This window comes from Cottoperca gobio, unplaced genomic scaffold, assembly GCF_900634415.1.
Source record: "Cottoperca gobio unplaced genomic scaffold, fCotGob3.1 fCotGob3_176arrow_ctg1, whole genome shotgun sequence".
Taxonomy (NCBI): Eukaryota; Metazoa; Chordata; class Actinopteri; order Perciformes; family Bovichtidae; genus Cottoperca; species Cottoperca gobio.
Window position 1 is genome coordinate 1 of NW_021166824.1, and position 24829 is coordinate 24829.

The 24829-nt window shown below is 43.8% G+C and overlaps 1 protein-coding gene across 1 annotated transcript; it reads right to left on the reverse strand.

Moving 5' to 3' along the window:
- Positions 1–295: 295 nt before the first annotated feature.
- Positions 296–12850, reverse strand: LOC115004749 (hamartin-like). Its single transcript, XM_029426420.1, is given in 20 exon segments — positions 296–961; positions 3360–3470; positions 3670–3852; positions 4066–4223; positions 6805–6875; positions 6982–7133; positions 7584–7861; positions 8211–8292; positions 8376–8461; positions 9125–9236; positions 9334–9399; positions 9665–9730; positions 9732–9852; positions 9958–10031; positions 10423–10577; positions 10809–10953; positions 11028–11180; positions 11594–11697; positions 12204–12321; positions 12784–12850. Coding segments are annotated over 19 exon segments (2517 nt in total). The 5' UTR covers positions 12313–12321; positions 12784–12850; the 3' UTR covers positions 296–670.
- Between the last annotated feature and the right edge of the window lie 11979 nt (positions 12851–24829).

The window sequence follows — 24829 nt, forward strand, 5'->3', positions numbered from 1 at the left end:
GGGGTCTACCTCTCTATCTGTCCATGTTTGTATGTTCCGCTCTGCAGAGAGCTGCTTGTTGGGACCAACTCACTCGTCCTCTCAGCTCGTGCAGTTTGACATGTTTCGTGCTGTATTGACGCTCGAGATTATTTTTCATCACCGCAAGCGCGTGCGCACAAACTCGACACACTGGCCTTTAACTTCCACACAGAAATAATCGTTTGTCCATTTCTCCTGGAAAGTGCAACATTCTACATACAGCTTTCTCTTGTTTACACTCGCCCGCTGTATTCGCTGATGTCAATGGGTCTCGTTTAAAATTGAATTTTTATGGCATGACGTGACCATGTGATGACACGTTCCGCTCGTGTTGTGTTCAAGGGCCTTGACCTTGGCCAGGGAAAAACAGTCCATTTTATTCTATTGCTATTTGTTTTTTTCTAGTGGATTTTTTTGCGTGCGTTTATGAATTATCTCGAGGGCCGGATCAAATGGTCTTGCGGGCCGTATAGGGCCCGGAGGCCGGAGGTTCCCCACCCCTGCTTTAAGGCATAGGACATAATGCCGGCCCACAATTCCTTGCGGCAGCAACACTTAAAGAAACGCACCATTCGTTCTCTATTGGTGAACTGAAAACGTCCTTCTGAAGAGGTGTGACTGTATTCTGGACAGGACAGGAATCCCAACTTTATTTTTTCAGCACTGAGTTTGTCACTGAACTCACTTTATATGCGTTATGTTGCACCCAGGAGCGTCTGGGTTTACACCGCCTCAACATATGTGTATAAACAACCCACATTATGTGTGTGTGTGTGTGTGTGTGTGTGTGTGTGTGTGTGTGTGTGTACGTCCTCACAATGTGGCGGTGTGTGCCCCCCCCCTCCAGATGTTCATTCAGAACTCTGTTCGTTTCTCTCATCAGGACGAGATGCTGGTTCAACAAGAAGATCTGCTGCTGCAGCTGCTCACTGCTGCACAGCTGAACACAGAGAGACGCACGTTTAATACAGAAAATACTAAAATATCATCAACAGTGTGCTGTACCATTCATAACGTCAACATTTAAAAACAATGTATATTGATTGTGTTTATGTGTGCACAGTGTGAGATAAAGATGAGGCTGCACTAATATTTTCGTATTAAACTATTATTAGAATTAGATTCCAGTTTCAGAGTCTGATATCCAGCATTTAAAGTCCAAAAGTAAACAAAGAATCCACAACATGTGTTTTTCTAACCAAATATCTTCATATTCAATTTGTAGATATTAATGGCAGCTCACAGGGATCAACCTTAGGACCACTACTACTGTAACATATGTTAATGTAGTGTTCCACAGGGATCAACCTGAGGACCAATACTACTACTGTAATATATGTAAATGTGGTGTTCCACAGGGATCAACCTTAGGACCAATACTACTGTAATATATGTAAATGTGGTGTTCCACAGGGATCAACCTTAGGACCAATACTACTGTAATATATGTAAATGTGGTGTTCCACAGGGATCAACCTTAGGACCAATACTACTGTAATATATGTAAATGTGGTGTTCCACAGGGATCAACCTTAGGACCACTACTACTGTACTATATGTAAATGTAGTGTTCCACAGGGATCAATCTTAGGACCAATACTACTGTAATATATGTAAATGTGGTGTTCCACAGGGATCAACATTAGGACCACTACTACTGTACTATATGTAAATGTAGTGTTCCACAGGGATCAATCTTAGGACCAATACTACTACTGTACTATATGTAAATGTGGTGTTCCTCAGGGATCAACCTTAGGACCAATACTACTGTAACATATGTTAATGTAGTGTTCCACAGGGATCAACCTTAGGACCACTACTACTACTGTACTATATGTAAATGTGGTGTTCCACAGGGATCAACCTTAGGACCACTACTACTGTAACATATGTAAATGTGGTGTTCCACAGGGATCAACCTTAGGACCACTACTACTGTAATATATGTAAATGTGGTGTTCCACAGGGATCAACCTTAGGACCAATACTACTACTGTACTATATGTAAATGTAGTGTTCCACAGGGATCAACCTTAGGACCACTACTACTGTAATATATGTAAATGTGGTGTTCCACAGGGATCAACCTTAGGACCAATACTACTACTGTACTATATGTAAATGTAGTGTTCCACAGGGATCAACCTTAGGACCACTACTACTGTAATATATGTAAATGTGGTGTTCCACAGGGGTCAACATTAGGACCACTACTACTGTAATATATGTAAATGTGGTGTTCCACAGGGATCAACCTTAGGACCACTACTACTGTAACATATGTTAATGTGGTGTTCCACAGGGATCAACCTTAGGACCAATACTACTACTGTAATATATGTAAATGTAGTGTTCCATAGGGATCAACCTTAGGACCACTACTACTGTAATATATGTAAATGTGGTGTTCCACAGGGATCAACCTTAGGACTACTACTACTGTAATATATGTAAATGTGGTGTTCCACAGGGATCAACCTTAGGACCACTACTACTGTAATATATGTAAATGTGGTGTTCCACAGGGATCAACCTTAGGACCACTACTACTGTAACATATGTAAATGTGGTGTTCCACAGGGATCAACCTTAGGACTACTACTACTGTAACATATGTAAATGTGGTGTTCCACAGGGATCAACCTTAGGACCACTACTACTGTAACATATGTAAATGTGGTGTTCCACAGGGATCAACCTTAGGACCACGACTACTGTAACATATGTAAATGTGGTGTTCCACAGGGATCAACCTTAGGACCACTACTACTGTAATGTATGTAAATGTGGTGTTCCACAGGGATCAACCTTAGGACCACTACTACTACTGTAAAATACGTAAATTATATTAAATCTGCAGCTAATAGGGAGCTTTTTCTATATGCTGACGATTCAGATTAAATACTTTGTCTACTTTTTGTCTTTGGTTTGCATTTATTGAGAAAACATAGATGTATTTATATCCGAAATGCAAATGTTTTTATCCAACCAGATATTGTACTTCTATCCATATTTGTTTGGGTTCAGCCTCAAAAACAACATTTTCACTAACAAGTTATATTCATTAAAGAATGTTGATTTAATAAAAAAAAGACTCAATCACTTTATTTATTTATTTTTTGCAATGACGTCCTAAATATGACGACGGACTACTTAAAACTTCATTTGAAAAACAGAAGCTTCGAATGAGAGTCTTTGATTCTTTATAAAATCTGTTTTTTTATTATTATTATCACATATTGTCATATTTGTTTTTCCTTCATTAGTTTTAGTAACATTTATTTATATTTGTACGTCGTGTCAACAAAGATATTGATATTAGTAAACGATCTCACCTTGAGTGACAGCTGGGTCAGCTGGTGTTCTGCATTGTAAGCCTTGTTATTGGCTCTCTGAAGCTCCACCTCCAGATCTCTTAGCCTGCTCTGACACTCCTGAAGCTCGCTCTGCAACAGCCAATCACAGAACAGAATCAACATAACCTTATATACTGATGACTAGTGTGTATTAGTGTGTGTAGTGTGTATACAGGGTGTACTTAGTGTGTACGTAGTGTGTTAGTGTATACAGTGTGTATACGGTGTGTACATAGTGTGTATACAGTGTATACCCTGTGTATGTAGTGTGTACAGTGTGTACTTGTACCTTGAGTCTCTGCTTGTCTCTCTGCTCGTCCTGTTGTTGCAGTAGCAGCTGTTGGATGTGTGTGTGCAGCTGCTGTGTGTGTGTGTGTGTGTCCTGCTGCAGGTGTGTGTATCGTCTCTGTTCTTCCTGCAGACTCGACTTCAGAGAACGAATCTCCTCGTCCTGCACACTCAGCTGACCCTTCTGCAACACACACACACACACACACACACACACACACACACACACACACACACACACACCTGGATATTTGTAAGTATATATATATATTTTTTTGTCTCAATAAACTACTGAATGTAAAGAAGAATACTGAAAGTAAAGAAGGTGACATAATAATGAAAGGAGAGAAAACAGAAAGACAAAAACTAGGAAGGAAGGTGTGTGTGTGTGTGTTACCATGGCGACGCTGTGCTCCTCCAGCGCCGTGGTGTTGATGACTCTCCGCAGCAGACGGCGGTTCCTGACAGCGTGTTGCTGACGCTTGAACCGCTCGTACTGCAGCTGACCGTGGACCAATAACAGCTGGCTCCTCAGAGACTGGAGCTCCTCCCCTCCTGACACACACACACACACACACACACACACACACACACACACACACACACACACACACACACACACACACACACACACACACACACACACACACACACACACACACACACACACACACACACACACACACACCAGTAGAGATTAACCTTTTTCCCTGATGGTCTGAAGGAGACGCTAAATGTGTTACGTTTTAGAAATAAAGTCGCTAAGAGGGTCTGAAAAGTCTCCAAGTGAACAACACGGTGCGTAACAATAGGTACTGTTGGTGCACGTGTGTGTGTGAATCAGCGATATTTGAGTAGAGAGGATACCAGAAGTTGAGCAGTCGATACAACACCAGAGGAACTCCAGGACTCTTGATACCAGTTTGACACCACAGTAACAACAAACACTAACTCCATGAAGTCAACTTCCTGTATGACTTCAGACTTCTGTCAGGAGGTTCAACAGCTCAGAGTTCATCTAATATCTGTTTTATATTGAAAACATCTTCAAACATCTGGATTTATTCTACTTTCTCACCAAAAACTACATTTTAAAGATTACATTTGAACACATCATGATAACGTTATAATTTACCTTCAACCAGAACTCATTTTTACTGAATAAATTAGGACATTTAAAACTTTGGAAGATGCTGGAATCAGATAAAACATTTCACTGGTTGGACTGCTTAGTGCTGGTTGGACTGCTTAGTGCTGGTTGGACTGCTTAGTGCTGGTTGGACTGCTTAGTGCTGGTTGGACTAGTTAGTGCTGGTGTAACTAGTTAGTGCAGGTTGAACTGGTTAGTGCATGTTGAACTGGTTAGTGCATGTTGAACTGGTTAGTGCTGGTTGGACTAGTTAGTGCTGGTGTAACTAGTTAGTGCAGGTTGAACTGGTTAGTGCAGGTTGAACTGGTTAGTGCATGTTGAACTGGTTAGTGCTGGTTGGACTAGTTAGTGCTGGTGTAACTAGTTAGTGCAGGTTGAACTGGTTAGTGCAGGTTGAACTGGTTAGTGCATGTTGAACTTGTTAGTGCATGTTGAACTGGTTAGTGCTGGTTGAACTGGTTAGTGCATGTTGAACTGGTTAGTGCTGGTTGAACTGGTTAGTGCTGGTTGAACTGGTTAGTGCATGTTGAACTGCTTAGTGCACGTTGAACTGGTTAGTGCTGGTTGGACTGCTTAGTGCTGGTTGAACTGGTTAGTGCTGGTCAGACTGGTTAGTGCTGGTCGAACTGGTTAGTGCTGGTTGAACTGGTTAGTGCTGGTTGAACTGGTTAGTGCTGGTCGGACTGGTTAGTGCTCACCAAAAACTACATTTTAAAGATTACATTTGAACACATCATGATAACGTTATAATTTACCTTCAACCAGAACTCATTTTTACTGAATAAATTAGGACATTTAAAACTTTGGAAGATGCTGGAATCAGATAAAACATTTCACTGGTTGGACTGCTTAGTGCTGGTTGGACTGCTTAGTGCTGGTTGGACTGCTTAGTGCTGGTTGGACTGCTTAGTGCTGGTTGGACTAGTTAGTGCTGGTGTAACTAGTTAGTGCAGGTTGAACTGGTTAGTGCAGGTTGAACTGGTTAGTGCATGTTGAACTGGTTAGTGCTGGTTGGACTAGTTAGTGCTGGTGTAACTAGTTAGTGCAGGTTGAACTGGTTAGTGCAGGTTGAACTGGTTAGTGCATGTTGAACTGGTTAGTGCTGGTTGGACTAGTTAGTGCTGGTGTAACTAGTTAGTGCAGGTTGAACTGGTTAGTGCAGGTTGAACTGGTTAGTGCATGTTGAACTTGTTAGTGCATGTTGAACTGGTTAGTGCTGGTTGAACTGGTTAGTGCATGTTGAACTGGTTAGTGCTGGTTGAACTGGTTAGTGCTGGTTGAACTGGTTAGTGCATGTTGAACTGCTTAGTGCACGTTGAACTGGTTAGTGCTGGTTGGACTGCTTAGTGCTGGTTGAACTGGTTAGTGCTGGTCAGACTGGTTAGTGCTGGTCGAACTGGTTAGTGCTGGTTGAACTGGTTAGTGCTGGTTGAACTGGTTAGTGCTGGTCGGACTGGTTAGTGCTGGTTGAACTGGTTAGTGCAGGTTGAACTGGTTAGTGCAGGTTGAACTGTTTCCTCACTACATTCTGAACATGCTTCAGTCAGTTTTTCTGTTGTGCCCCTGAAACCTGGAATAACCTGCAGAACAATCAAAGCTTAATGTTTTTTATCCTTACAGCAAATTTTCTGCACAAAATAACCACTTCTATCTGCACAGCTCTTTATTTTAATGTCTCTTTTAAGGAGCATACACACATTTATTTTGTCTTTGTCAATTTTGTTTTAATTGAATTATTAATTTATATATATTATATATGATACACACATATATACACATTCTATATATATAATGTATATATGTATGTATATATGTGTGATATATATATATATATATATATATATATATATATATATATTATTATTTTGGTCTGATTTGTGCAGGTTTTGTGAACTCAAAAGACAAACATATTATTTGGTGAATTCATTTTCTTCATCCCATCAATGTGAGAGCATCGTGTTAATAATATCTGTTAGTTTCTGGTACCTTTGGTTTTCATGCTCTGCTGTTTACCTCCAAAATGACTCCGATCCACCGACTTATTCACTGCTGACAACCTGCCACACACACACACACACACACACACACACACACACACACACACACAGAGTCAGTATGGTGCTGCAGTTAGCCTCCCAGCTGTGTCTCTGTTGATGCTCTCACCTCCGGCTGAGGTGCTGGTGGACGTTGTCTCCGTGGACGATCAGCTGATCCAGGACCTCCAGAGGAGAGACAGAGGTCTGCTCCTCAACCGTGTCCTCCCCCTCTCCTCCTCCCCCCTTCTTCTGCTCCCCCGCTGCTCTCTCCAGCGCCTCCTGCAGGACAAGTACAAAGAAACAACTTTTTTCAGCCTCTGAACATAACCAGCTAATGTCTGCAGCATAAATTAAAACACGGACGACGTGCAGACAATATGCCTGCTGAGCTGTTTTACATGTCTAATTAATATTCCACTAATATACGGCGCTGCAGCGACCATGCGTCTGGTTCCCTCCACTAAAAGCTGCCGTGATGTTTCCACTGGACTTTAGATTATTGTAGAAAATAAACAGAAAGATAATCTGCACAGATTCACACTTTTATGGTTTTGCAGTGAGAAACTAACGTTCGGCTATAAAGGAACTACAGCAGGTCACACGACTTTACGCCACCACCGCTAAACTAACGGCGGCTAAAGTTAGCGTGTAGACATTTCGTCTCATTGAGACATTTGTTAGTTGTTTTGTCACTAATGTCCCTGTTTCCCCCTCAGACGCTCAGTTTACCTGCGTCATCCTCCCGATGAACAGCGTGGCGGCTCGGGGCAGAGCGAGCTCAAACAGGGGCTCATAGGAAGGGGCGGGGCTCTGAGCCGAGAGGGCGGAGCCAAATAGGGTGGAGCCTCCCTCCTCCGCTCTGTAGGAGGGGGTGGAGGGGTGAGGGGGGATGAAGCAGAGAGACAGGGAGCAGGGAGGGGAGGGGAGGGCTGAGCCTGACGAGGGCTCATCACGGCCGGGGGTGGAGGTGAGCAGGACGGGCTGAAAGGAGGAGGAAGAGGAGGCGTCTGTAGACAGAGACACAAACAACAACATGTAACTACATATACAGTATACGTGTGTGTGTATTTGTATATATATATATATATATATATATATATATACATATAGTTCTAACATTTAGATTAAAATAAAGTATTTTTTAAACATATGCTGCACGATTGTGGACCTGGGAGCACCATATATATATATATATATATATATATATATATATATATATAAATAAATCTATCTAAATATATATATATATATATATATATATTTATATATACACACACATGATTTTATTTATGTGACACCTTTTGTACTTTAGTGCTGTATAGATAAACCTGTACAGGTGATAATTCAGCTGATCACCTTCACTGATGACATCACTCTGGCCTCTCCCCTCCTCATCTGTGATTGGCTGAATGGACTCCAGCTCTGGAAGCAGCTTCACCTGTGAGGATGAGAGAGACACTCCTTCAGAATAAAAGCCTTCCTGTGAGGAGAACAGATCTTAACGTGGTACCTGCAGCTCACCTGGTTGTTGTTGTCAGGACCGCCATCTTGGTTCTCTTCAGTCAGCGGCGTCACCAGGATGGTGGCTGACGGGGGACATTTCACACCTGGAGTTTACCGACAAACAGACGGGCTTCAGAGAGCAGCTACATTTTGTACACTATCACCTGTCTCACCTGTCTCAGCCTCACCTGTCTCAGTCTCACCTGTGTCATCTGTCTCAGTCTCACCTGTGTCATCTGTCTCAGTCTCACCTGTGCCACCTGTCTCAGTCTCACCTGTGCCACCTGTCTCAGTCTCACCTGTCTCAGTCTCACCTGTCTCACCTGTCTCAGCCTCACCTGTCTCAGCCTCACCTGTCTCAGTCTCACCTGTCTCAGTCTCACCTGTCTCAGTCTCAGTGTCTCAGTCTCTCCTGTGTCATCTGTCTCAGTCTCACCTGTCTCAGTCTCACCTGTCTCAGTCTCACCTGTGTCATCTGTCTCAGTCTCACAGTGTTTCAGTCTCACCTGTCTCAGTCTCACCTGTCTCAGCCTCACCTGTCTCAGCCTCACCTGTCTCAGCCTCACCTGTCTCAGCCTCACCTGTCTCAGCCTCACCTGTCTCAGCCTCACAGTGTCTCAGTCTCACAGTGTCTCAGTCTCACAGTGTCTCAGTCTCACCTGTCTCAGCCTCACTTGTCTCATCCTCACCTGTCTCAGTCTCACCTGTGCCACCTGTCTCAGTCTCACAGTGTCTCAGTCTCTCCTGTCTCAGTCTCAGTGTCTCACCTGAGATGGAGGCGGTCCTGCTCAGTGGGTGGACAGAGCCTGTAGCAGCAGGTTCAGGAGGGGGCGTCGACAAACCGCACTGTGATGAGGGACTCCAGGTGACATCATCAGCCTGAACACACAAACAATAAACAATCAATATGTAGCGAGGAAGGAGGGAGGAAAGGTAAGAAGGATAGAAGGAAAGAGGTAGGAAAGGAGGGTGTTACCTGTAAGTCGGAGGTGCTGAGTGTCAGGTGGGGGGGGCCGTGCAGACAGCAGACAGACTGAACTTCCTGTCAATCAGCACATTTAGAACTTTAAGATGTTTGCTCATTAAAAGTCTTTACACACACAGAGCTGCTGGTTCTGGTCCAATGGACTCGTAATGTTTCCTCCGTTATATCAACTCGACACGCTGCGATCGAGTCCATTTGATTTGAATGTAGGAAAAAAAAGTTATTTTAAGGAGGAATTCAGATTTCATTGTTATTGTTACATTTTAATGGTTTTAATAATTTAACATTGTGTTTTGTAATTTATCCCGCAGGTGTGTGTTACCTGAGCTGCTGACAGTGTCTGGACTGCAGGTGAGGTTAAGGTGAGGGAGGGGGGTGGGGGAGGGGGAGGGGGAGGGGGGGGGGTCCCTGAGGGAGGAGTAAGCGTCCTCTTCACAGGACGACTCCAGAGGATCCAGAGACACGCGGGAACACTCGATCACGATGTCATGCACCTCATAGCACCTCCACCTGAAACACAGGGTGGCAGCCCGCTTTTATTTTGAAAATCCAGGTTCTCTTCCTGCTGCTTTAATGTAAAACATGAAACATTCAGTGTGTTACCTGAAGACTCACCTGGACGGATCCAACTCGGAGTCCTGAGTCCCTGTGACCAACTCTGGGTGAACCCGTACATGTTCCAACATCGGCTGAGAGACAGACAGGTGAGAGAGACAGATGAGACAGACAAGTGAGACAGACAGACAGGTGAGAGAGAGAGAGACAGACAGGTGAGACAGACAGGTGTGAGAGAGAGAGACAGACAGGTGAGAGAGACAGGTGAGACAGACAAGTGAGACAGACAGACAGGTGAGACACAGGTGAGACAGACAAGTGAGACAGACAGACAGGTGAGAGAAAGAGACAGAGAGGTGAGATAGACAGGTGAGAGAGACAGACAGATGAGAGAGAGAGACAGACAGATGAGAGAGACAGACAGGTGAGAGAGAGAGACAGACAGGAGAGAGAGACAGGTGAGAGACAGGTGAGAGACAGATGAGAGAGACAGACAGGTGAGAGAGACAGGTTCTGGTCTCTGACCTTGACGACCTCCTGGAAGATGTCCAGGTTCTCCTTCATGCTGTAGTGCAGCCTCAGGTAGGAGATGAAGTTACAGGGGAACATCCCATACAAGCGGTGGAACAGCGAGTACACACCTGCATGCAGGTGCACCAGGTGGACCACGGGCACATGACCTGCAGCCAAACAGAACACAGAACCTGGAGTCACATGACCGCAGACGGCCGACTCAGTCAAACTAAAGGGATGGCACGTTTTCAGAGTTTGGTATCGAGCCGGTGCCGAAGTATCAGTTCTCCTGTCAGCCACTCACACAACAACATGGGAACTTACATTCTCATGTTCCTTAGAATTAAACGTGCGTGTGTGTGTGTGTGTGTGTGTGTGTGTGTGTGTGTGTGTGTTACCAGGGTTCTTGTAGCTCCAGGAGGCGAGGCGTCCGAACACATCGAAGAAGTCATAGATGTGCTGCTTCCCGGCCTGAGGGATCATGGGTAACAGGGTGATGAGGACGAGGACCCCGGTGATCAGGAACACCACGTCGGTCTCCGTCTGACGACACAAACACGTTTACTGCCCTGCTCAAAGGTCTGAGGAAGGGTATAGGTCATGATCACACTCAGTACCTTGAGGCAGCGCAGCAGCGCGGGCAGCAGCGGCGAGCGGCTGATGTGATGAACCCAAGGAGGCTGCTTCCTGATCAGGTGACCGAGCAGCGTCACAGCAGGAAGTCTGGATCCAGGTCTGCTCAGGGACTCGTTCAGCTTCTCCAGCAGCGGCTGGACAACATTATTATCATCAACATACTGATAATAACACAGATATTAAGTATCAAGAGAAACTACATGTTTAGAATTCAATTCAAATTCAAAAACTAAAACATTACAATAAAACGCAATATAAGACACATAAAAATACTGAAATATTAAGTAATGAGAGAGACATCTGAGAAAGGATGATTTTTATCATCCATTAATCTGCAGATTATTTTCTACGTGAATGTTTTGGTGTATAAAATATGTCCATCACAGTGTCTCAGAGTCCAAGGTTTGTCTCTAAATGTCTTCTGTCACTTTAATATAAAACAGAAAAGCAGCAGATCTCCAGATTTGAGGCTGAAAACATTTAAAGACATTTCTGCAGGAAACTTTACTTTAACATTAATACATACAAAGTAGTGAGGGGGGCTGACCTTGTGGTGAGGCTCTCTGATGGAGGAGAGGAGCAGCAGCACCTGAGAGGAGGACGAGTCCAGGTAAAACTCCACCAGAGAGGAGAGGACGGCGCCTCCTCGGTCTGAGGAGAAACTACACGTCAGACAGGAAGTCTCAACCTCTGAACCCACAACTCGCCGGCAGGTTTCAAATGCATGTTATACCTATCATCTAATACCATTGATTAAAGCCAAAAACTGTAAAAACAGAAATTATCATCAGATTGTCAACTTTCCGACGGTCCATGAATGCATCATGTGAAATGAAAATACACATAAAAATAAATAAAATATTAGATGAATGTATAAATAAAGACAATTATATTATTATTATTATTATTATTATTATTATAAATAAGGAAATAAATAAAAATTGGAAAAAGACAATTAACAAAATATATAATAATAATTGTACATTCTTTCAATAATTGTTATAATTATTTGTTTTATTTATTTCGGTAAATATAGAATTATGCATCTTAAACAATATATCAATATCATTATAATAACAAGTATCATCATAATTATGTTTATTTATATAATATGTTTATTTATATAATGACATCAATATGAGTTCAGGTAGACTCACCTGTGCTCAGCTGCTGGTTCACAGCGGCTCTGACTTGCTCCGCCTCCTGCAGCTCTGAACTGTCCAATGAGAGGAGGAGCTCATTGATACTCACCTGCTGCGAGGACATGATGCCTGCCTGCACACACACACACACACACACACACAAATACTTTTACATTTTACTGCACAATCAGTACTTTAATTACATTTTACTGTATTATTGCATCATTTTGTGTTTCATGTCTGTTCAGTACCCTCTCTCTCTCTGTGACGTCACTGCTGTAATTTAATGAGATTAATGTGACGTCACATCTGCAGTTATAAATTTAAAGCTAAGCTAACAGTTAGCATTAATGATAAAAACTTCTCAGACTTTACATCAGCTCGCAGCTAGCAGCCGGATGCTAAGCTAACATGCTAACAGCTGAGCTGTCAGTCCGCGGCTGTGTGTTTTGGAGTTTTAGCACGTGAGCTATCGGAGCTGACAGCGTTGTTTTCCCGCCGGCAGCTGCCCGGTGACTCCCGGTGCTCACAGACAAACACAGTCCGTTATTTACCGGTAAAAACAAGCGTTAGGAGTGAAGTTGAGCTCCGTTACCTTCAGACCTGTTGATCCGAGCAGGGCGCAGCCATGTTGAGCAACACTACGCCCCGCCCACACCCAGCTGTCAATCAAGGCTATGAGGCGTTCAGGGAGCCAGGACAAGGTAGGGAAAAACATTGTTCAACCGATTAGATTAGATGTAACGTATATGTAAAAAATGTATACAAAATATATACAGATTTATTTACATAAATAAATAAATGTGAAAATAAATGAAAATGTTTATAAGTGTTCTATTGTCTTTTATTATTTGTCTTTATATTTCCATATTTATTCAATCAATTCAATTTATAAGACATGTTCACTTACACACAGTGGTGGAAAGTAACTAAATACATTTACTCAACTCCTGTACAATTATTTGTACTTTTACTCTACTAAGTTTTTCCATTTTCTGCATCTTTATACTTAATTAATATTATTATTGTTATTACATCTCAGAGGAAATATTGAACTTTTGACTGCACTACATTTATCGGACAGCTTTATTGACCTAATATATTCAGATTTAATGAACAAAACAAACTGATTGATTTTATTTATAGATATAAAAGACAATTCACAGGATAACATGTAAAGTTTAAAACTTTATCCTAAACACAAAACTTGCACAAAATCTCTGAACGAATAAGCAACAAAAACCAAAGTCGTCCTAAAATATGACCCTGTGCTAAAGATTAAAACGCTTTAGAGGTAGGTTGTGTGAGGTTTCGTTCCAACATCAACATATATTTACACATATATTTATATTTACACATATATACATATATATTTACAGATATATTTACACACGTATATTTACACACGTATATTTACACACATACTTACACACGTATAATTACACAGACATATTTACACATCTATTTAGTCCTACATTAGGTTTTGATACACTGACATTTACAGGGTCAGGAAAAGATAGAAATTGAAGTCGCTTCTTCTTTGTCTCCGGACACTCGAGGAGACACAGGATAGATCTGGAAACCTCCGTCACATACGCAGCTCTGCTGCTCCTGCGGATGGATGTCAGACACCTAAAACTATAAATATCAGTTTGTACGCTATTTTCTGTTACCTGTGTTCTCTTAAGAGCCACCAGACTCCATTGACAAAATCAGTAAATTAACCTCTCAGAACTCGCAGCTGCCTCCAGATATAAATACATTATTATTTTCATTCAAATGGTTTTATATCTGTTATCTAAATCAAATCAAATTTATTTATATAGCCCAATATCACAAATTACATTTAAATTACATTTGTCTCAGTGTGCTTTACAGACTGTACAGGTTACGACACCCTCTGTCCTTAGACCCTCTGTCCTTAGACCCTCACATCGTACAAGGAAAAACTTCCTAAAAGAAACCAACAATTAAAGGGGGAACAATGGAAGAAACCTCAGGGAGAGCAACTGAGGAGGGATCCCTCTCCCAGGACGGACAGACGTGCAATAGATGTCGTGTGTACAGGATAAACAACATAGTACAAATACAACATTTGACAGAAATGATGTTGTGTTGGAAAAGAGAAAGTTTGGATGAATCCAGGAAAATGTCAAAAAGGCTTCCTGGTGTCCAGCAGGACCAGGGCAGCAGGCGCAGCCACGATTCCTGATCCTGACGTAAACTTTATCAGTGGCAACCTGCCACATGAGAGACAGACACTCCTGGGGATGATGCCCCGGATGGTGAGTTAGTAACATACATTTGCATAAATGCATACAGATAGAGGGAGAAGAAGAGAGGGAGGGGAGGAGAGAGGAAGAGAAGGAAGAGAGCAGGGAGGTGTCCCCCGGCAGTCTAAGCCTATAGCAGCATAACTAGGAGCTGATCCAAGGCAAACCTGAGGCCAGCCCTAACTATAAGCTTTATCAAAAAGGAAAGTCTTTAGCCTACTCTTAAATGTGGAGAGGGTGTCTGCCTCCCGAACACAAACTGGAAGCTGGTTCCACTGGAGAGGAGCTTGATAGCTGAAGGCTCTGGCTCCCATTGTACTCTTAGAGACTCTAGGAACCACAAGTACCGGAAGCCAGTGCAGAGCAGCCATACCTGTCAACCCTCCCGTTTTTCCCGGGATTATCCCGTATTTTGAACCTTTCAAAAAAAGAAAAAAAAGGCCTAATTTAAAAAAGTGTAAAGTGTCCTCTGGTAGAGCAGGTAGCAGTATTATGTTTAACATGAGCTGAAAAACGTTACCCGCCAGTAAACACACAGAAGAAGAAAACAGGAAGAATAACACATAATTCAATTCAGATAATGCAAATGTAATGAAAGGCAGACACAATTCAGTTATTAGTAGAGTGAGAGGAAGCCAGCCTAATGTCCAGGACCTTGGCTACATTTGCCACCTCGCCCAGCTTGCCACTGGTTGTGGCATCAAAGCAGTCACGCTTCCAGTGGAGGACATTTTGGTTGGGATATACACCCACTTTGACAAAAGGTAAATGAAAAATAAAGGTTTACCGTTATCTTTTGTCTACCCAATCCTCTCTATCCCTCTATCAACTATGCCCACATTCTGAACTGAAAATGATCTTGTTTTCAGTGCAAAAAGATGTGAACTCTACAAGGAGTTTGTAGAGTTCACAGACTCTGACAAGCTGAAGCTGCTGAGGTACTGCAGTACAAGATGGCTCAGTCTGTTTACATGTATACAGAGCTACTGAACCAGTGGGATGCTCTGCAGGTAGGATTGTAATAGTAAACTCCATTCAGCAGATATCTGCACAATTTATGATATTTTTCCATTGTATCTTGTCACCATATATTGCTTCCCTATATCTATCCCTAGGCATACTTTCAGAGTCATGAGAATGTGGAGAAGAATGCCAAAGTTCGTGATCTTGCGAGCCATCTCTGTGATCCAGTTATGAGAACATATTTTATGTTCCTAAATGTTGCCCTTAAGCCTTTAGTTGAATTCAACATTGCCTTTCAGGTGGGTGTCATGATAATGTCAGAAATAATAGATTAATATTCACATATAAAATGCTTATTTATTTTGTACCATCACTGTCTACAGTCAGAGGGAGTACAGATTCACAGGCTTGAAGAGGAAATGTGCAGGCTGATCAGGCGATTCTTGGGCTACCTTGTACCAGCCAGGGGCATCATGGATGTGCCTCTCAGGGAGGTGGAGTTTGGAGAGGGACATCAGTTAGCAGATGAAGACCTCTTCATAGGGGCAGAGACAAAGGCATTCATCAGAAATGCAGAGATCCCAGTTTCAAGCCAGAAAAAGTCTTCCAGTGAGTATAATACTTTATAGTTTAATGCAATTATCTTCTCATCATTTGACAGCCTGAGAGAAGTCTTGAGGCGTGCCTGAAATGGTTGCCACTACCTAATGCATATGTTGTTTTTTGACTATTGCTCTGTTGTAGAACTGTGAGAACCTTCTATGAAGCAGTTCTGCGAAAGATGTTGACCTCCTTTCCACTCGACTCCCAACTTCTGAAGGATCTGAGAGTGCTGGACCCTGCATCTCGGCTTGACATTACTCCAGGGACAGGTAGGGATAGATTAGGGACAGTTTCCAAGTGATCACAAAAAAATTATATTGCATGGTGAGCAACATTTATGTTTTATTTACAGTGTCAAGGCTAGGGGCCCTGTTCCCTCAGTTGGGATTGAGTGAGGATAGGCTGAGAGAAGAACTCACAGACTACCAAGTGACAGAGACAAAGCATCTTCCCCAAGAACAGAGGATTGACAGATTCTGGGGCCTTGTAGGAAAGGACTTGAGGTTTAGGGAGTTAGGGAGACTTATAAAGGCTTTGTTATGCATCCCGCACAGCAATGCCAGTTCTGAAAGGGTGTTCAGTATGGTAAGAAAGATTGTAACAGAGAACAGGATGGCATTAGACAACAGTACTGTGTGTGCTTTACTGTCATGTAAAATGAACCACACTGGTCCAGCATACACATACTATCCTTCTCAGAGGGTCTTGAGGCAGGCAAAGTCTGCAACCTATGCTTACAACCAGTCCCTTACAGATGCTAGGGACTCCCACACAGAATAAAATGTATATATGCAATTAAAATGCATAAATCTTATAAACATGTCTGTACAAATAATGCATAATTTAAATAAACATGTATTTCCTGAATGTATATACCCGTCCCTTATGTGTTTACATTTACATTATATGGGTTGGGGCTGGGTGGCTGAGAGCTGTTAAAATAGGGGCGGAGTCCGCCAAAAAATTTCCCTTATTTTGAAGTTCCAATGTTGACAGGTATGAGTGCAACTAATACAGGAGTAATATGATCCCGTTTCCTTGTTCTTGTCAATACACATGCCGCTGCATTTTGGATCAACTGAAGAGTCTTAAGCGACTTTTTGGGACAACCTGATAACAATGAGTTGCAGTAATCCAGCCTTGAAGTAACAAATGCATGGACTAGTTTTTCTGCATCATTTTGAGACCGGATGTTATTTTTGCAATGTTACGTAGATGAAAGAAGGCAGTCCTTGAGATTTGTTTTATGTGGGAGTTAAAAGACAGATCCTGATCAAAAATAACACCAAGATTCCTTACAGTGGTGCTGGAGGCCAAGTTAATGCCATCCAGAGCTTCTATGTCATTAGAAAATGCGTTTCGGAGGCGTTTAGGGCCAAGTATAATAACTTCAGTTTTGTCTGTGTTTAACATCAAGAAGTTGCAGGACATCCAAGTTTTTATGTCCTTAAGGCTTGAAGTTTAGCCAATTGATTGGTTTCATCTGGTTTAATAGATATAATTGGGTATCATCCGCATAACAATGAAAGTTTATAGAGTGGTTCCTTATAATATTGCCCAAAGGAAGCATATATAAGATGAATAGAATCCGGTCCAAGTACAGAACCCTGCGGAACTCCAAGACTGACTTTGGCTGTCATGGAGGATTTATCGTTAACAAGTACAAACTGAGATCGCTCAGATAAATAGGACTTGAACCAGCTTAGTGCGGTTCCTTTTATGCCAACACAATGTTCCAGTCTCTGTAGTAGAATGTCCTGATCAACAGTGTGGAAAGCAGCACTGAGGTCTAACAAGACAAGAACAGAGACAAGTCCTTTGTCTGATGCCATTAGAAGGTCATTGGTAACTTTCACCAGTGCCGTCTCTGTGCTATGATGAACTCTAAATCCAGATTGAAAAACCTCAAATAAACTATTATTATGTGAAAAGTCACACAACTGTTTTGCGACTGCTTTCTCGAGGATCTTAGCGAGAAAGGGAAGGTTAGATATCGGCCTATAGTTGGCTAAAACCTCTGGATCAAGACTAGGCTTTTTAAGAAGTGGTTTTATTACAGCTACTTTAAAGGATTGTGGTACGTAGCCAGATAATAGAGACAGGTTGATCATATTTAATAACGAGGTGTTAATTAAGGGTAAAACTTCTTCAGTTTAGTTGGAATCGGGTCTAAAAGACTGGTTGATGGCTTAGACCAGGGTTGTCAAACTCATTTTGCCACATGCAGTCCAATTTGATCTCAAGTGGGCTGGACCAGTAAAATCATATCATAATAATCTGTAAATAACGACAACTCCAAATGTTCCACTTTGTTTTAGTACAAAAAAGTACATTCTGAAAATATTCACATTTAATTAACTATATTTTTACAAAACATTATGAACAAACTAAAAATTCTTAAGAAAAATAAGTGCAAATTCAACAACATTATAATATTAAGTTTACACATGTGTACAACATACACATCACAGTGTGTCTACAAAGGCACAAAACATTTAGTCACAGGTATCTGGAACAATATAGTATTTTACTTTATGATCAAAACAACTTGTCAAGATCTAGAAATTATTTTAAATGTACATTCATTTCTACATCTGTGTAGTAATCCTGATCACCTGAACTAACACCACAGCACACAAACTAACTTGGGAACTATTAAGGAAGAAGGTTAAGTTATCCGCCTGCCTTGTAAATGTATAAAATGTAAACATAATAAATACATAAACGTTGAGTCTCGTTGTACTGCAGCTGCTGACTGACATTATGTCACAATGTTCAATGTCTTCAAATATTTCCAAAGTAAGTTCATTTTCACAGAAATATATTGTTCATGGTGCAAAAGTGTCTGAAGCAGCATTTGCAATAAGTGTAGTATGGCAGGCCATAGGTAACGTCTTCATCACTGAGGAGGCTGTCACACTGACGGTGACTCAGACCTCTGGCTCGGGTGAAATTAACATTTCGGACAACCACTGCCATGACGTGATCCATTTTTAACAATGCAACACAATGCTTCCTGGTGCAAAATACAGTGAAATGTCCAAAAACCATGTCCTCCATTTGCAGCCTGTACTTTCTGACATTAGTCACAACACCTGCTTCTTCCCCGATCATTGATGGCGCGCAATCTGTAGCCACGCTAACAGCACGGGCCCAGTCCACTCCGACCCGGTCCACTCCGACCCGGTCCACTCAGACCCGGTCCACTCCGACCCGGTCCACTCAGACCCGGTCCAGCGCGCCAACGAGAGCGTTGAAAATGTCATTTGCTGTTGTGGTGTCCGTCATAGCACCAACTCAAGGAACTCCTCGGTGACGGTCAAAGTCTCATCAACAGCACGAATGAATGTGGCCGGTTGAGCAACAAAGGAAATGTCCGTGCTCTCATCTGGCTGTTTAACTCTGCAGAAACATCTGAAGTCCTATCTGCCTCAGTGTTTCTCGTCAGGCTAATGTTGGCACACGAGTCCTGCAGCCTTCAGCATGCATGTTCTCACGAACTCACCCTCACAGTCTGGCTTTGATGCTAATGCTATTTCGCTAGCAATAAGGTAGCTAGCTTTCACTGCTGCATCGCTGATATCTCGTCTACGGGTAACAACAGACTGCTGCTTCTTCAGACCCGCTAACACTTCATGTATCTTCTCTCTTCTCAGTTGTCCTTGCAAGCTGTTGTATGTTTCTCCATGATGAGTCTCATAGTGGCGCCGAATATTATATTCTTTGAGCCCTGAAACCTGCCGCGAACACACCGAGCACACAGCTTCACACTCAGCTCTGTGAATAAATAGGAAACGGTCCATTTGTCTTGGAAAACTCTTCATTCCGTGTCCACTTTTCTCCTTTTTTGACAAAGACATTTTGTGTAATGACGGTGCCACAGAGTGTAACGTTGACAGAACCCGCCAGCTCCAGAAGTTCTTCACCGGCAGCTCCAGCATCGACAGTCTGCTTGCTTGACAGTGTTGTGTGCGACCCCCAGTGGACACATTTGAAATAACAGTTACTTTCATTGAAAAATTGCAGTTAATGTCTTCTCTGTAATCTTTACACTTTGCAAAATCATCCCGCAGGCCGGATTGTACCCTCTGGACCGTATGACCGTATGTTTGACACCCCTGGTTTAGACGATGAGATTGTTGAAGTTAGTTGGTTAAGGTTGATCGCAGTAAAACAGTCTAGATATATTTCAGGAGTAACAGATGCTTTTGAAATTCCGGAGGTTGAAGTTAAGACGCTACTGATTGAGGTCAGGAGGAGATTAATTTAGTCTCTAATAATTATAATTTTATGGTTAAAGAAACTCATGAAGTCGTTACTGCTGAGAGATATAGGAACAGAAGGCTCTGTAGAGCTCTCTGTCAGCCTCAGCGCCACTAGGATCCTGATGAGGGTGCAAAAATATAACCACATCACGCCCATTCTCCACTCCCTCCACTGGTTTACAAAATCTCCCTCCTCACCCATCAATGCATACATGGAAATGCTCCTCCGTACCTCAAGGAACTCCTCCCCCAACAAACCTCCACACTCAACCTCCGCTCCTCCAAAAAAACTTTGCTCCACCCCCCCAGGACCAAGCTCCGCACCATGGGCGATCGGGCCTTCTGCTCAGCCGCTCCTCACCTGTGGAATTCCCTCCCAGAACACCTGAGGGCTCCACAGGCCACCGACTCCTTCAAGAAGGAACTAAAAACCTTTCTTTAAAATCTTATGTCTGTTGTTGTTGTTGTTGTTGTTGTTGTTGTTGTCCTGCATTGTAGCGCCTTGAGATTGCTTTTAGCTTTGAAAGGCGCTTTACAAATAAAATGTATTATTATTATTATTATTATTATTATTATTATTATTATTATTATTATTATTATTATTATTATTATTAAAAGAAACCTGGGGTTGTTCTTATGTTCTTCTATTAAGGAAGAGTAATAAGCTGCTCTGGCATTACGGAGAGCCTTCTTATACGTTTTAAGATGATCTAACCAGACTAAACGAGATTCTTCCAGTTTAGTGGAACGCCATTTACTTTCAAGATTTCTCGACTTTTATTTTAGTTTGCGGATTTGTAAATTAAGCCGGAGCTTTCTTTTTCTGTTTTATGATCTTTGAAGAAGAATCTCGTTTTTGAAGAATCTTTATTCATCACTCAAAAATGTGAGAGATATTCCTGAAATTAGATACAGATAATTGTCAATAAGAATGTCTCTAATAACATATATACAACGGATAACTGTCTGTGACGTAACATTTCCACATCCCCCCTTGCTTTTTAAGTAAAAAGCAAAAGTCATCAGACCCACTTTCCCGTTTCGGGTTCATAGTTGCGCTTAGTGTGACGCACAAGTGGAATGTAGGGGAGATTGCCTCTGGGACTGGCGCCAGAAGCGCAGGTGTCAGTCCGGGCGAAGTCGTGGACATGGTAGGCGGGGTCGCAAGCCGATGTGGCGACAATTCACGTGTTGGCGAGGTCATGGGTGGCGGGTGGCTTGACGGTTGTGGGGAAGCTGGGGCGTTCGTCAGTGGCGTCGTCAGGTGGCAGTGGCGCCGAGGATTTGGCAGCAGGTAACTGGAACGGTGGGGTGTAGATCACTGCCTGGAGGCGGGCAAGATGGAGCGTTCGATGATGGCTGGGTTTCAAAGAGTGACTGGCCGATGACAGGCGAGGCAGGAGTGTATCGCCGGAGGAAGCGCCGATTACGGAGAGTTAGGTGTCCGGACCCGCTGACCTTTACCAAGTACTGGTTATCATCCCTCTTTTCCACTATTGCCCCTGATTTGTCCCATTTGGTTGGGTGCTGCCCCATGTGATTTTGGATGAAGACCCGGTCGCCATGAGAGAGTGGAGGGAGTGGAAGAGCATGCTCATTTAATGACTCCGAAGTGCAGGTGAACCTGTAGCGCAAGGCATCTTCTTTTGTTGACCAAGTTGCGCGACAGATTGGGCGGATTAATGGATTGTCAAACTTAGGGATGCGGTTCATGAAAGCAAACGCGTCACGCAGGGGCTTGCCAAATAGATCTTCCGCTGGAGATACGTTGCAATCCGGGTCTGGAGTGTTGCGGAGTTGGAGCATTACACGGAGCTGGTTGTCATTGTCGAGAGACCCTGTTGGGCCAATGTTGGACATCAGAAGGCGTTTGGCTGTCTTAACTGCGACTTCGGTGCGCCTGTTGGACTGAGGAAAGTATGCGGAGGATATCTGGACACCCCAGCGAGAAACGAAGTCTGTAATCACCGAGGCGGTGAACTCGGAGCCACCATCACTAGATAGAATGTGGAGAAGAGGATGCGAAGGCATGCGATAAGACCAGCTGCTCCTGCTTGGGTCGTGCCGAACGGGGTTCTGAAAATCTCAACCCAGCACCCAGACAGACGATCCTCTGCAACCAGATAATGTTTGCTGCCGTAGTCGAAGAAGTCTGCGAACACTGACTCAAAGGGGGTGGATGGCACTTCAGAGGGAATGAATGGTGTGGCAGCCTGGGATGGCGCGTTCCTGTTGCAGTCGTTGCATGTTTTGTGGGTCACGTGAATGTCTTCAGTTATACCAGGCCAGAACACGGTTGAACGAGCATGTGACTCCATAGCCTGGTGGGCGGCATGAAGTGTCTGGAGAACCTCATGACGGAAAGAGGACGTGATGACGACGCGGTCCATCGGAGACGTACACCGACTTGCGGTGACTCCAGAAGGTGGCAACATATTATTGCAGCGGTCGGCGGGGAAACCAGCTTCAATCAAGTCCATGAGACGGTGCATGTTGGGATCGGTGGAGGTCTCATTGGCGAGGCGATCCCTGGACAATGCAGTGAACTCTTTGGCCTCTCGACGAATGGCTGCCACTATAGCACCCTCCTCATCCTCCATAGTCGAGTGTATGTTGGCGCAGGAAGCTGGGTGACGAGATGTTGCATCTGCTGCAAGGTTCGTCTTCCCGGGAAGGTAGTTTATCTCGAAACGCCAGAGGAGAGTCCGTTGCTTTAAGCAAAACAGGCGGGTGTCGGGTTTGTCAAGGGTTCGGTTGCCCATTATCTTGACTAATGGCTTATGATCAGTAACCACAAGCAGGTCGTCGCACCCTTGGGTGAAGTACTTTGTTTGCTCCAAGCCCCACGCTACGGCCAATGCTTCGCCTTCAACTGGGGCGTACCGTCGCTCAGCGGAGGAGAGGAATCGTGAGCCGGCCAAGGTGATTCGCCACACATCGGTGCAGCAGTCGGGTAGTTTAGAGTTACAAGAGCAATGCTTTTGGGACAGGAAGTAGCCGATGCCTTGTTGGGACCAATATGGGCGGAGACAGGTCCGCTTGGAGACGTCAAAGAGTTCCACACCCAGACGGATAGCCTCTACAATCAAGACTTTGGATGAGAGAAAGGCCTCATCTAGATCAGGCGTCCATTGGAATCTTTGCCTTGGGCTCAAAAAGGGCTTAAAGGGAGCCATGGTGTTGCGTAGCTGGGCATAGTTGGAGACCTGATTGAAGACCAGCCCGGATCAGCTGCGTATGTCAGTAGTAGAAGTTGGGGTGGGGAAGTTGCGGATGGCATCCAGATACTTGAGCAGCGGTTCGATTGACGACTCAGAGATCCGGAAGTCGGCGAAGTCCACGTTTTTTTGTCCGAATTGGAACTTGTCGGGATTCAGCACGATGCCTGCTTGGCCTACACTAGCGAGGAAGTGAATGGTTCGCCACCAGTGTTTGTGCAGGTCCTTGTCATAGTGAATAGTGTCGTCCACGCATCTCTCCTTTCGATCAAAAGGAGAGATCCTCGCCCCCCGGTGAGCTTTCCGCCATGCCAGGGGATGTTTCATCTGGTAGTCGGCGGCCCCAGTCAGTGACGTAATTTGGGATACTATAGAGCCCACTTCAGAAGCAGTAGGTGCTTTGTAGTTGCGTTGTCTGCAGCGCTGTGTTCTGTAACAGTCGATACAGAGTCCTTGGGGCCGGGTATTCCATCCTTTAGCGCCTTCTGAGTACAGTGAGTAAAGCTTTTTGCATTCAGGGCAGGGAGACGTAGGAGGTGGTTTCGCTGGGGTGGCTCTTTCGCGTTTGAAGGATGAGATACCTGACGTTGACGCTGCAGTAGGCAGGGCATTGCGTGCCATTTCCTTAGACTCGACGATCGATACCACGTCGTTTACTGCTTGTGTAAGGATCGAGTCGGCACCTAGGATCTCACGGCGGATGTCCAAGTCGGAGATCCCGGCAATGAGGATGTCACGGATGATATGAAGTCGACGTCAGCCATGGCACTTGGTGGTGTATGAGCATGTCTCTGCTTTACCACGCACGCGTGCTGTGAACGATCTGACAGGTTCATCGCGCCCCTGTTGCATCTGAGTCAGCTCGGCTCGAAGGACGCCGGTGGCAACAGGGATGACAGCGAGTGTTCTCATGGCATCCAGGACTGCTGTAGGAGCTTTAGAAGTGATGTCCTGATCCATTTTAAGTAGGTTGTCCCCTAAAGCGTTCCCGGCACATTGGAAAAGCTGAGCTGATACTGACCCTGGAGAGAGCTGTGATCCATCCTTAAAGACGTCCCATCGACGCTTGAACATGTTCCACTCCTCCCCAGATACCCCAATGTCAACCTTTGGACGGTCAAGCTTTGGGTCGAAAGAAGGCGCTCTGGCTTGAGGGATAGCGGTGTGGGAGGCGGTGTGGTTTCCGAGGAGTGCGCATGCAGCAGCCTCGGATACGTCCTGGGTTGCGAAGTCGCATGTCGGGAAGGTGCAGTTGAGTATCATTGTTGATCTATGTTGAATGTCTCTCACATGAAGAAGAATCTCGTTTTTGAAGAATC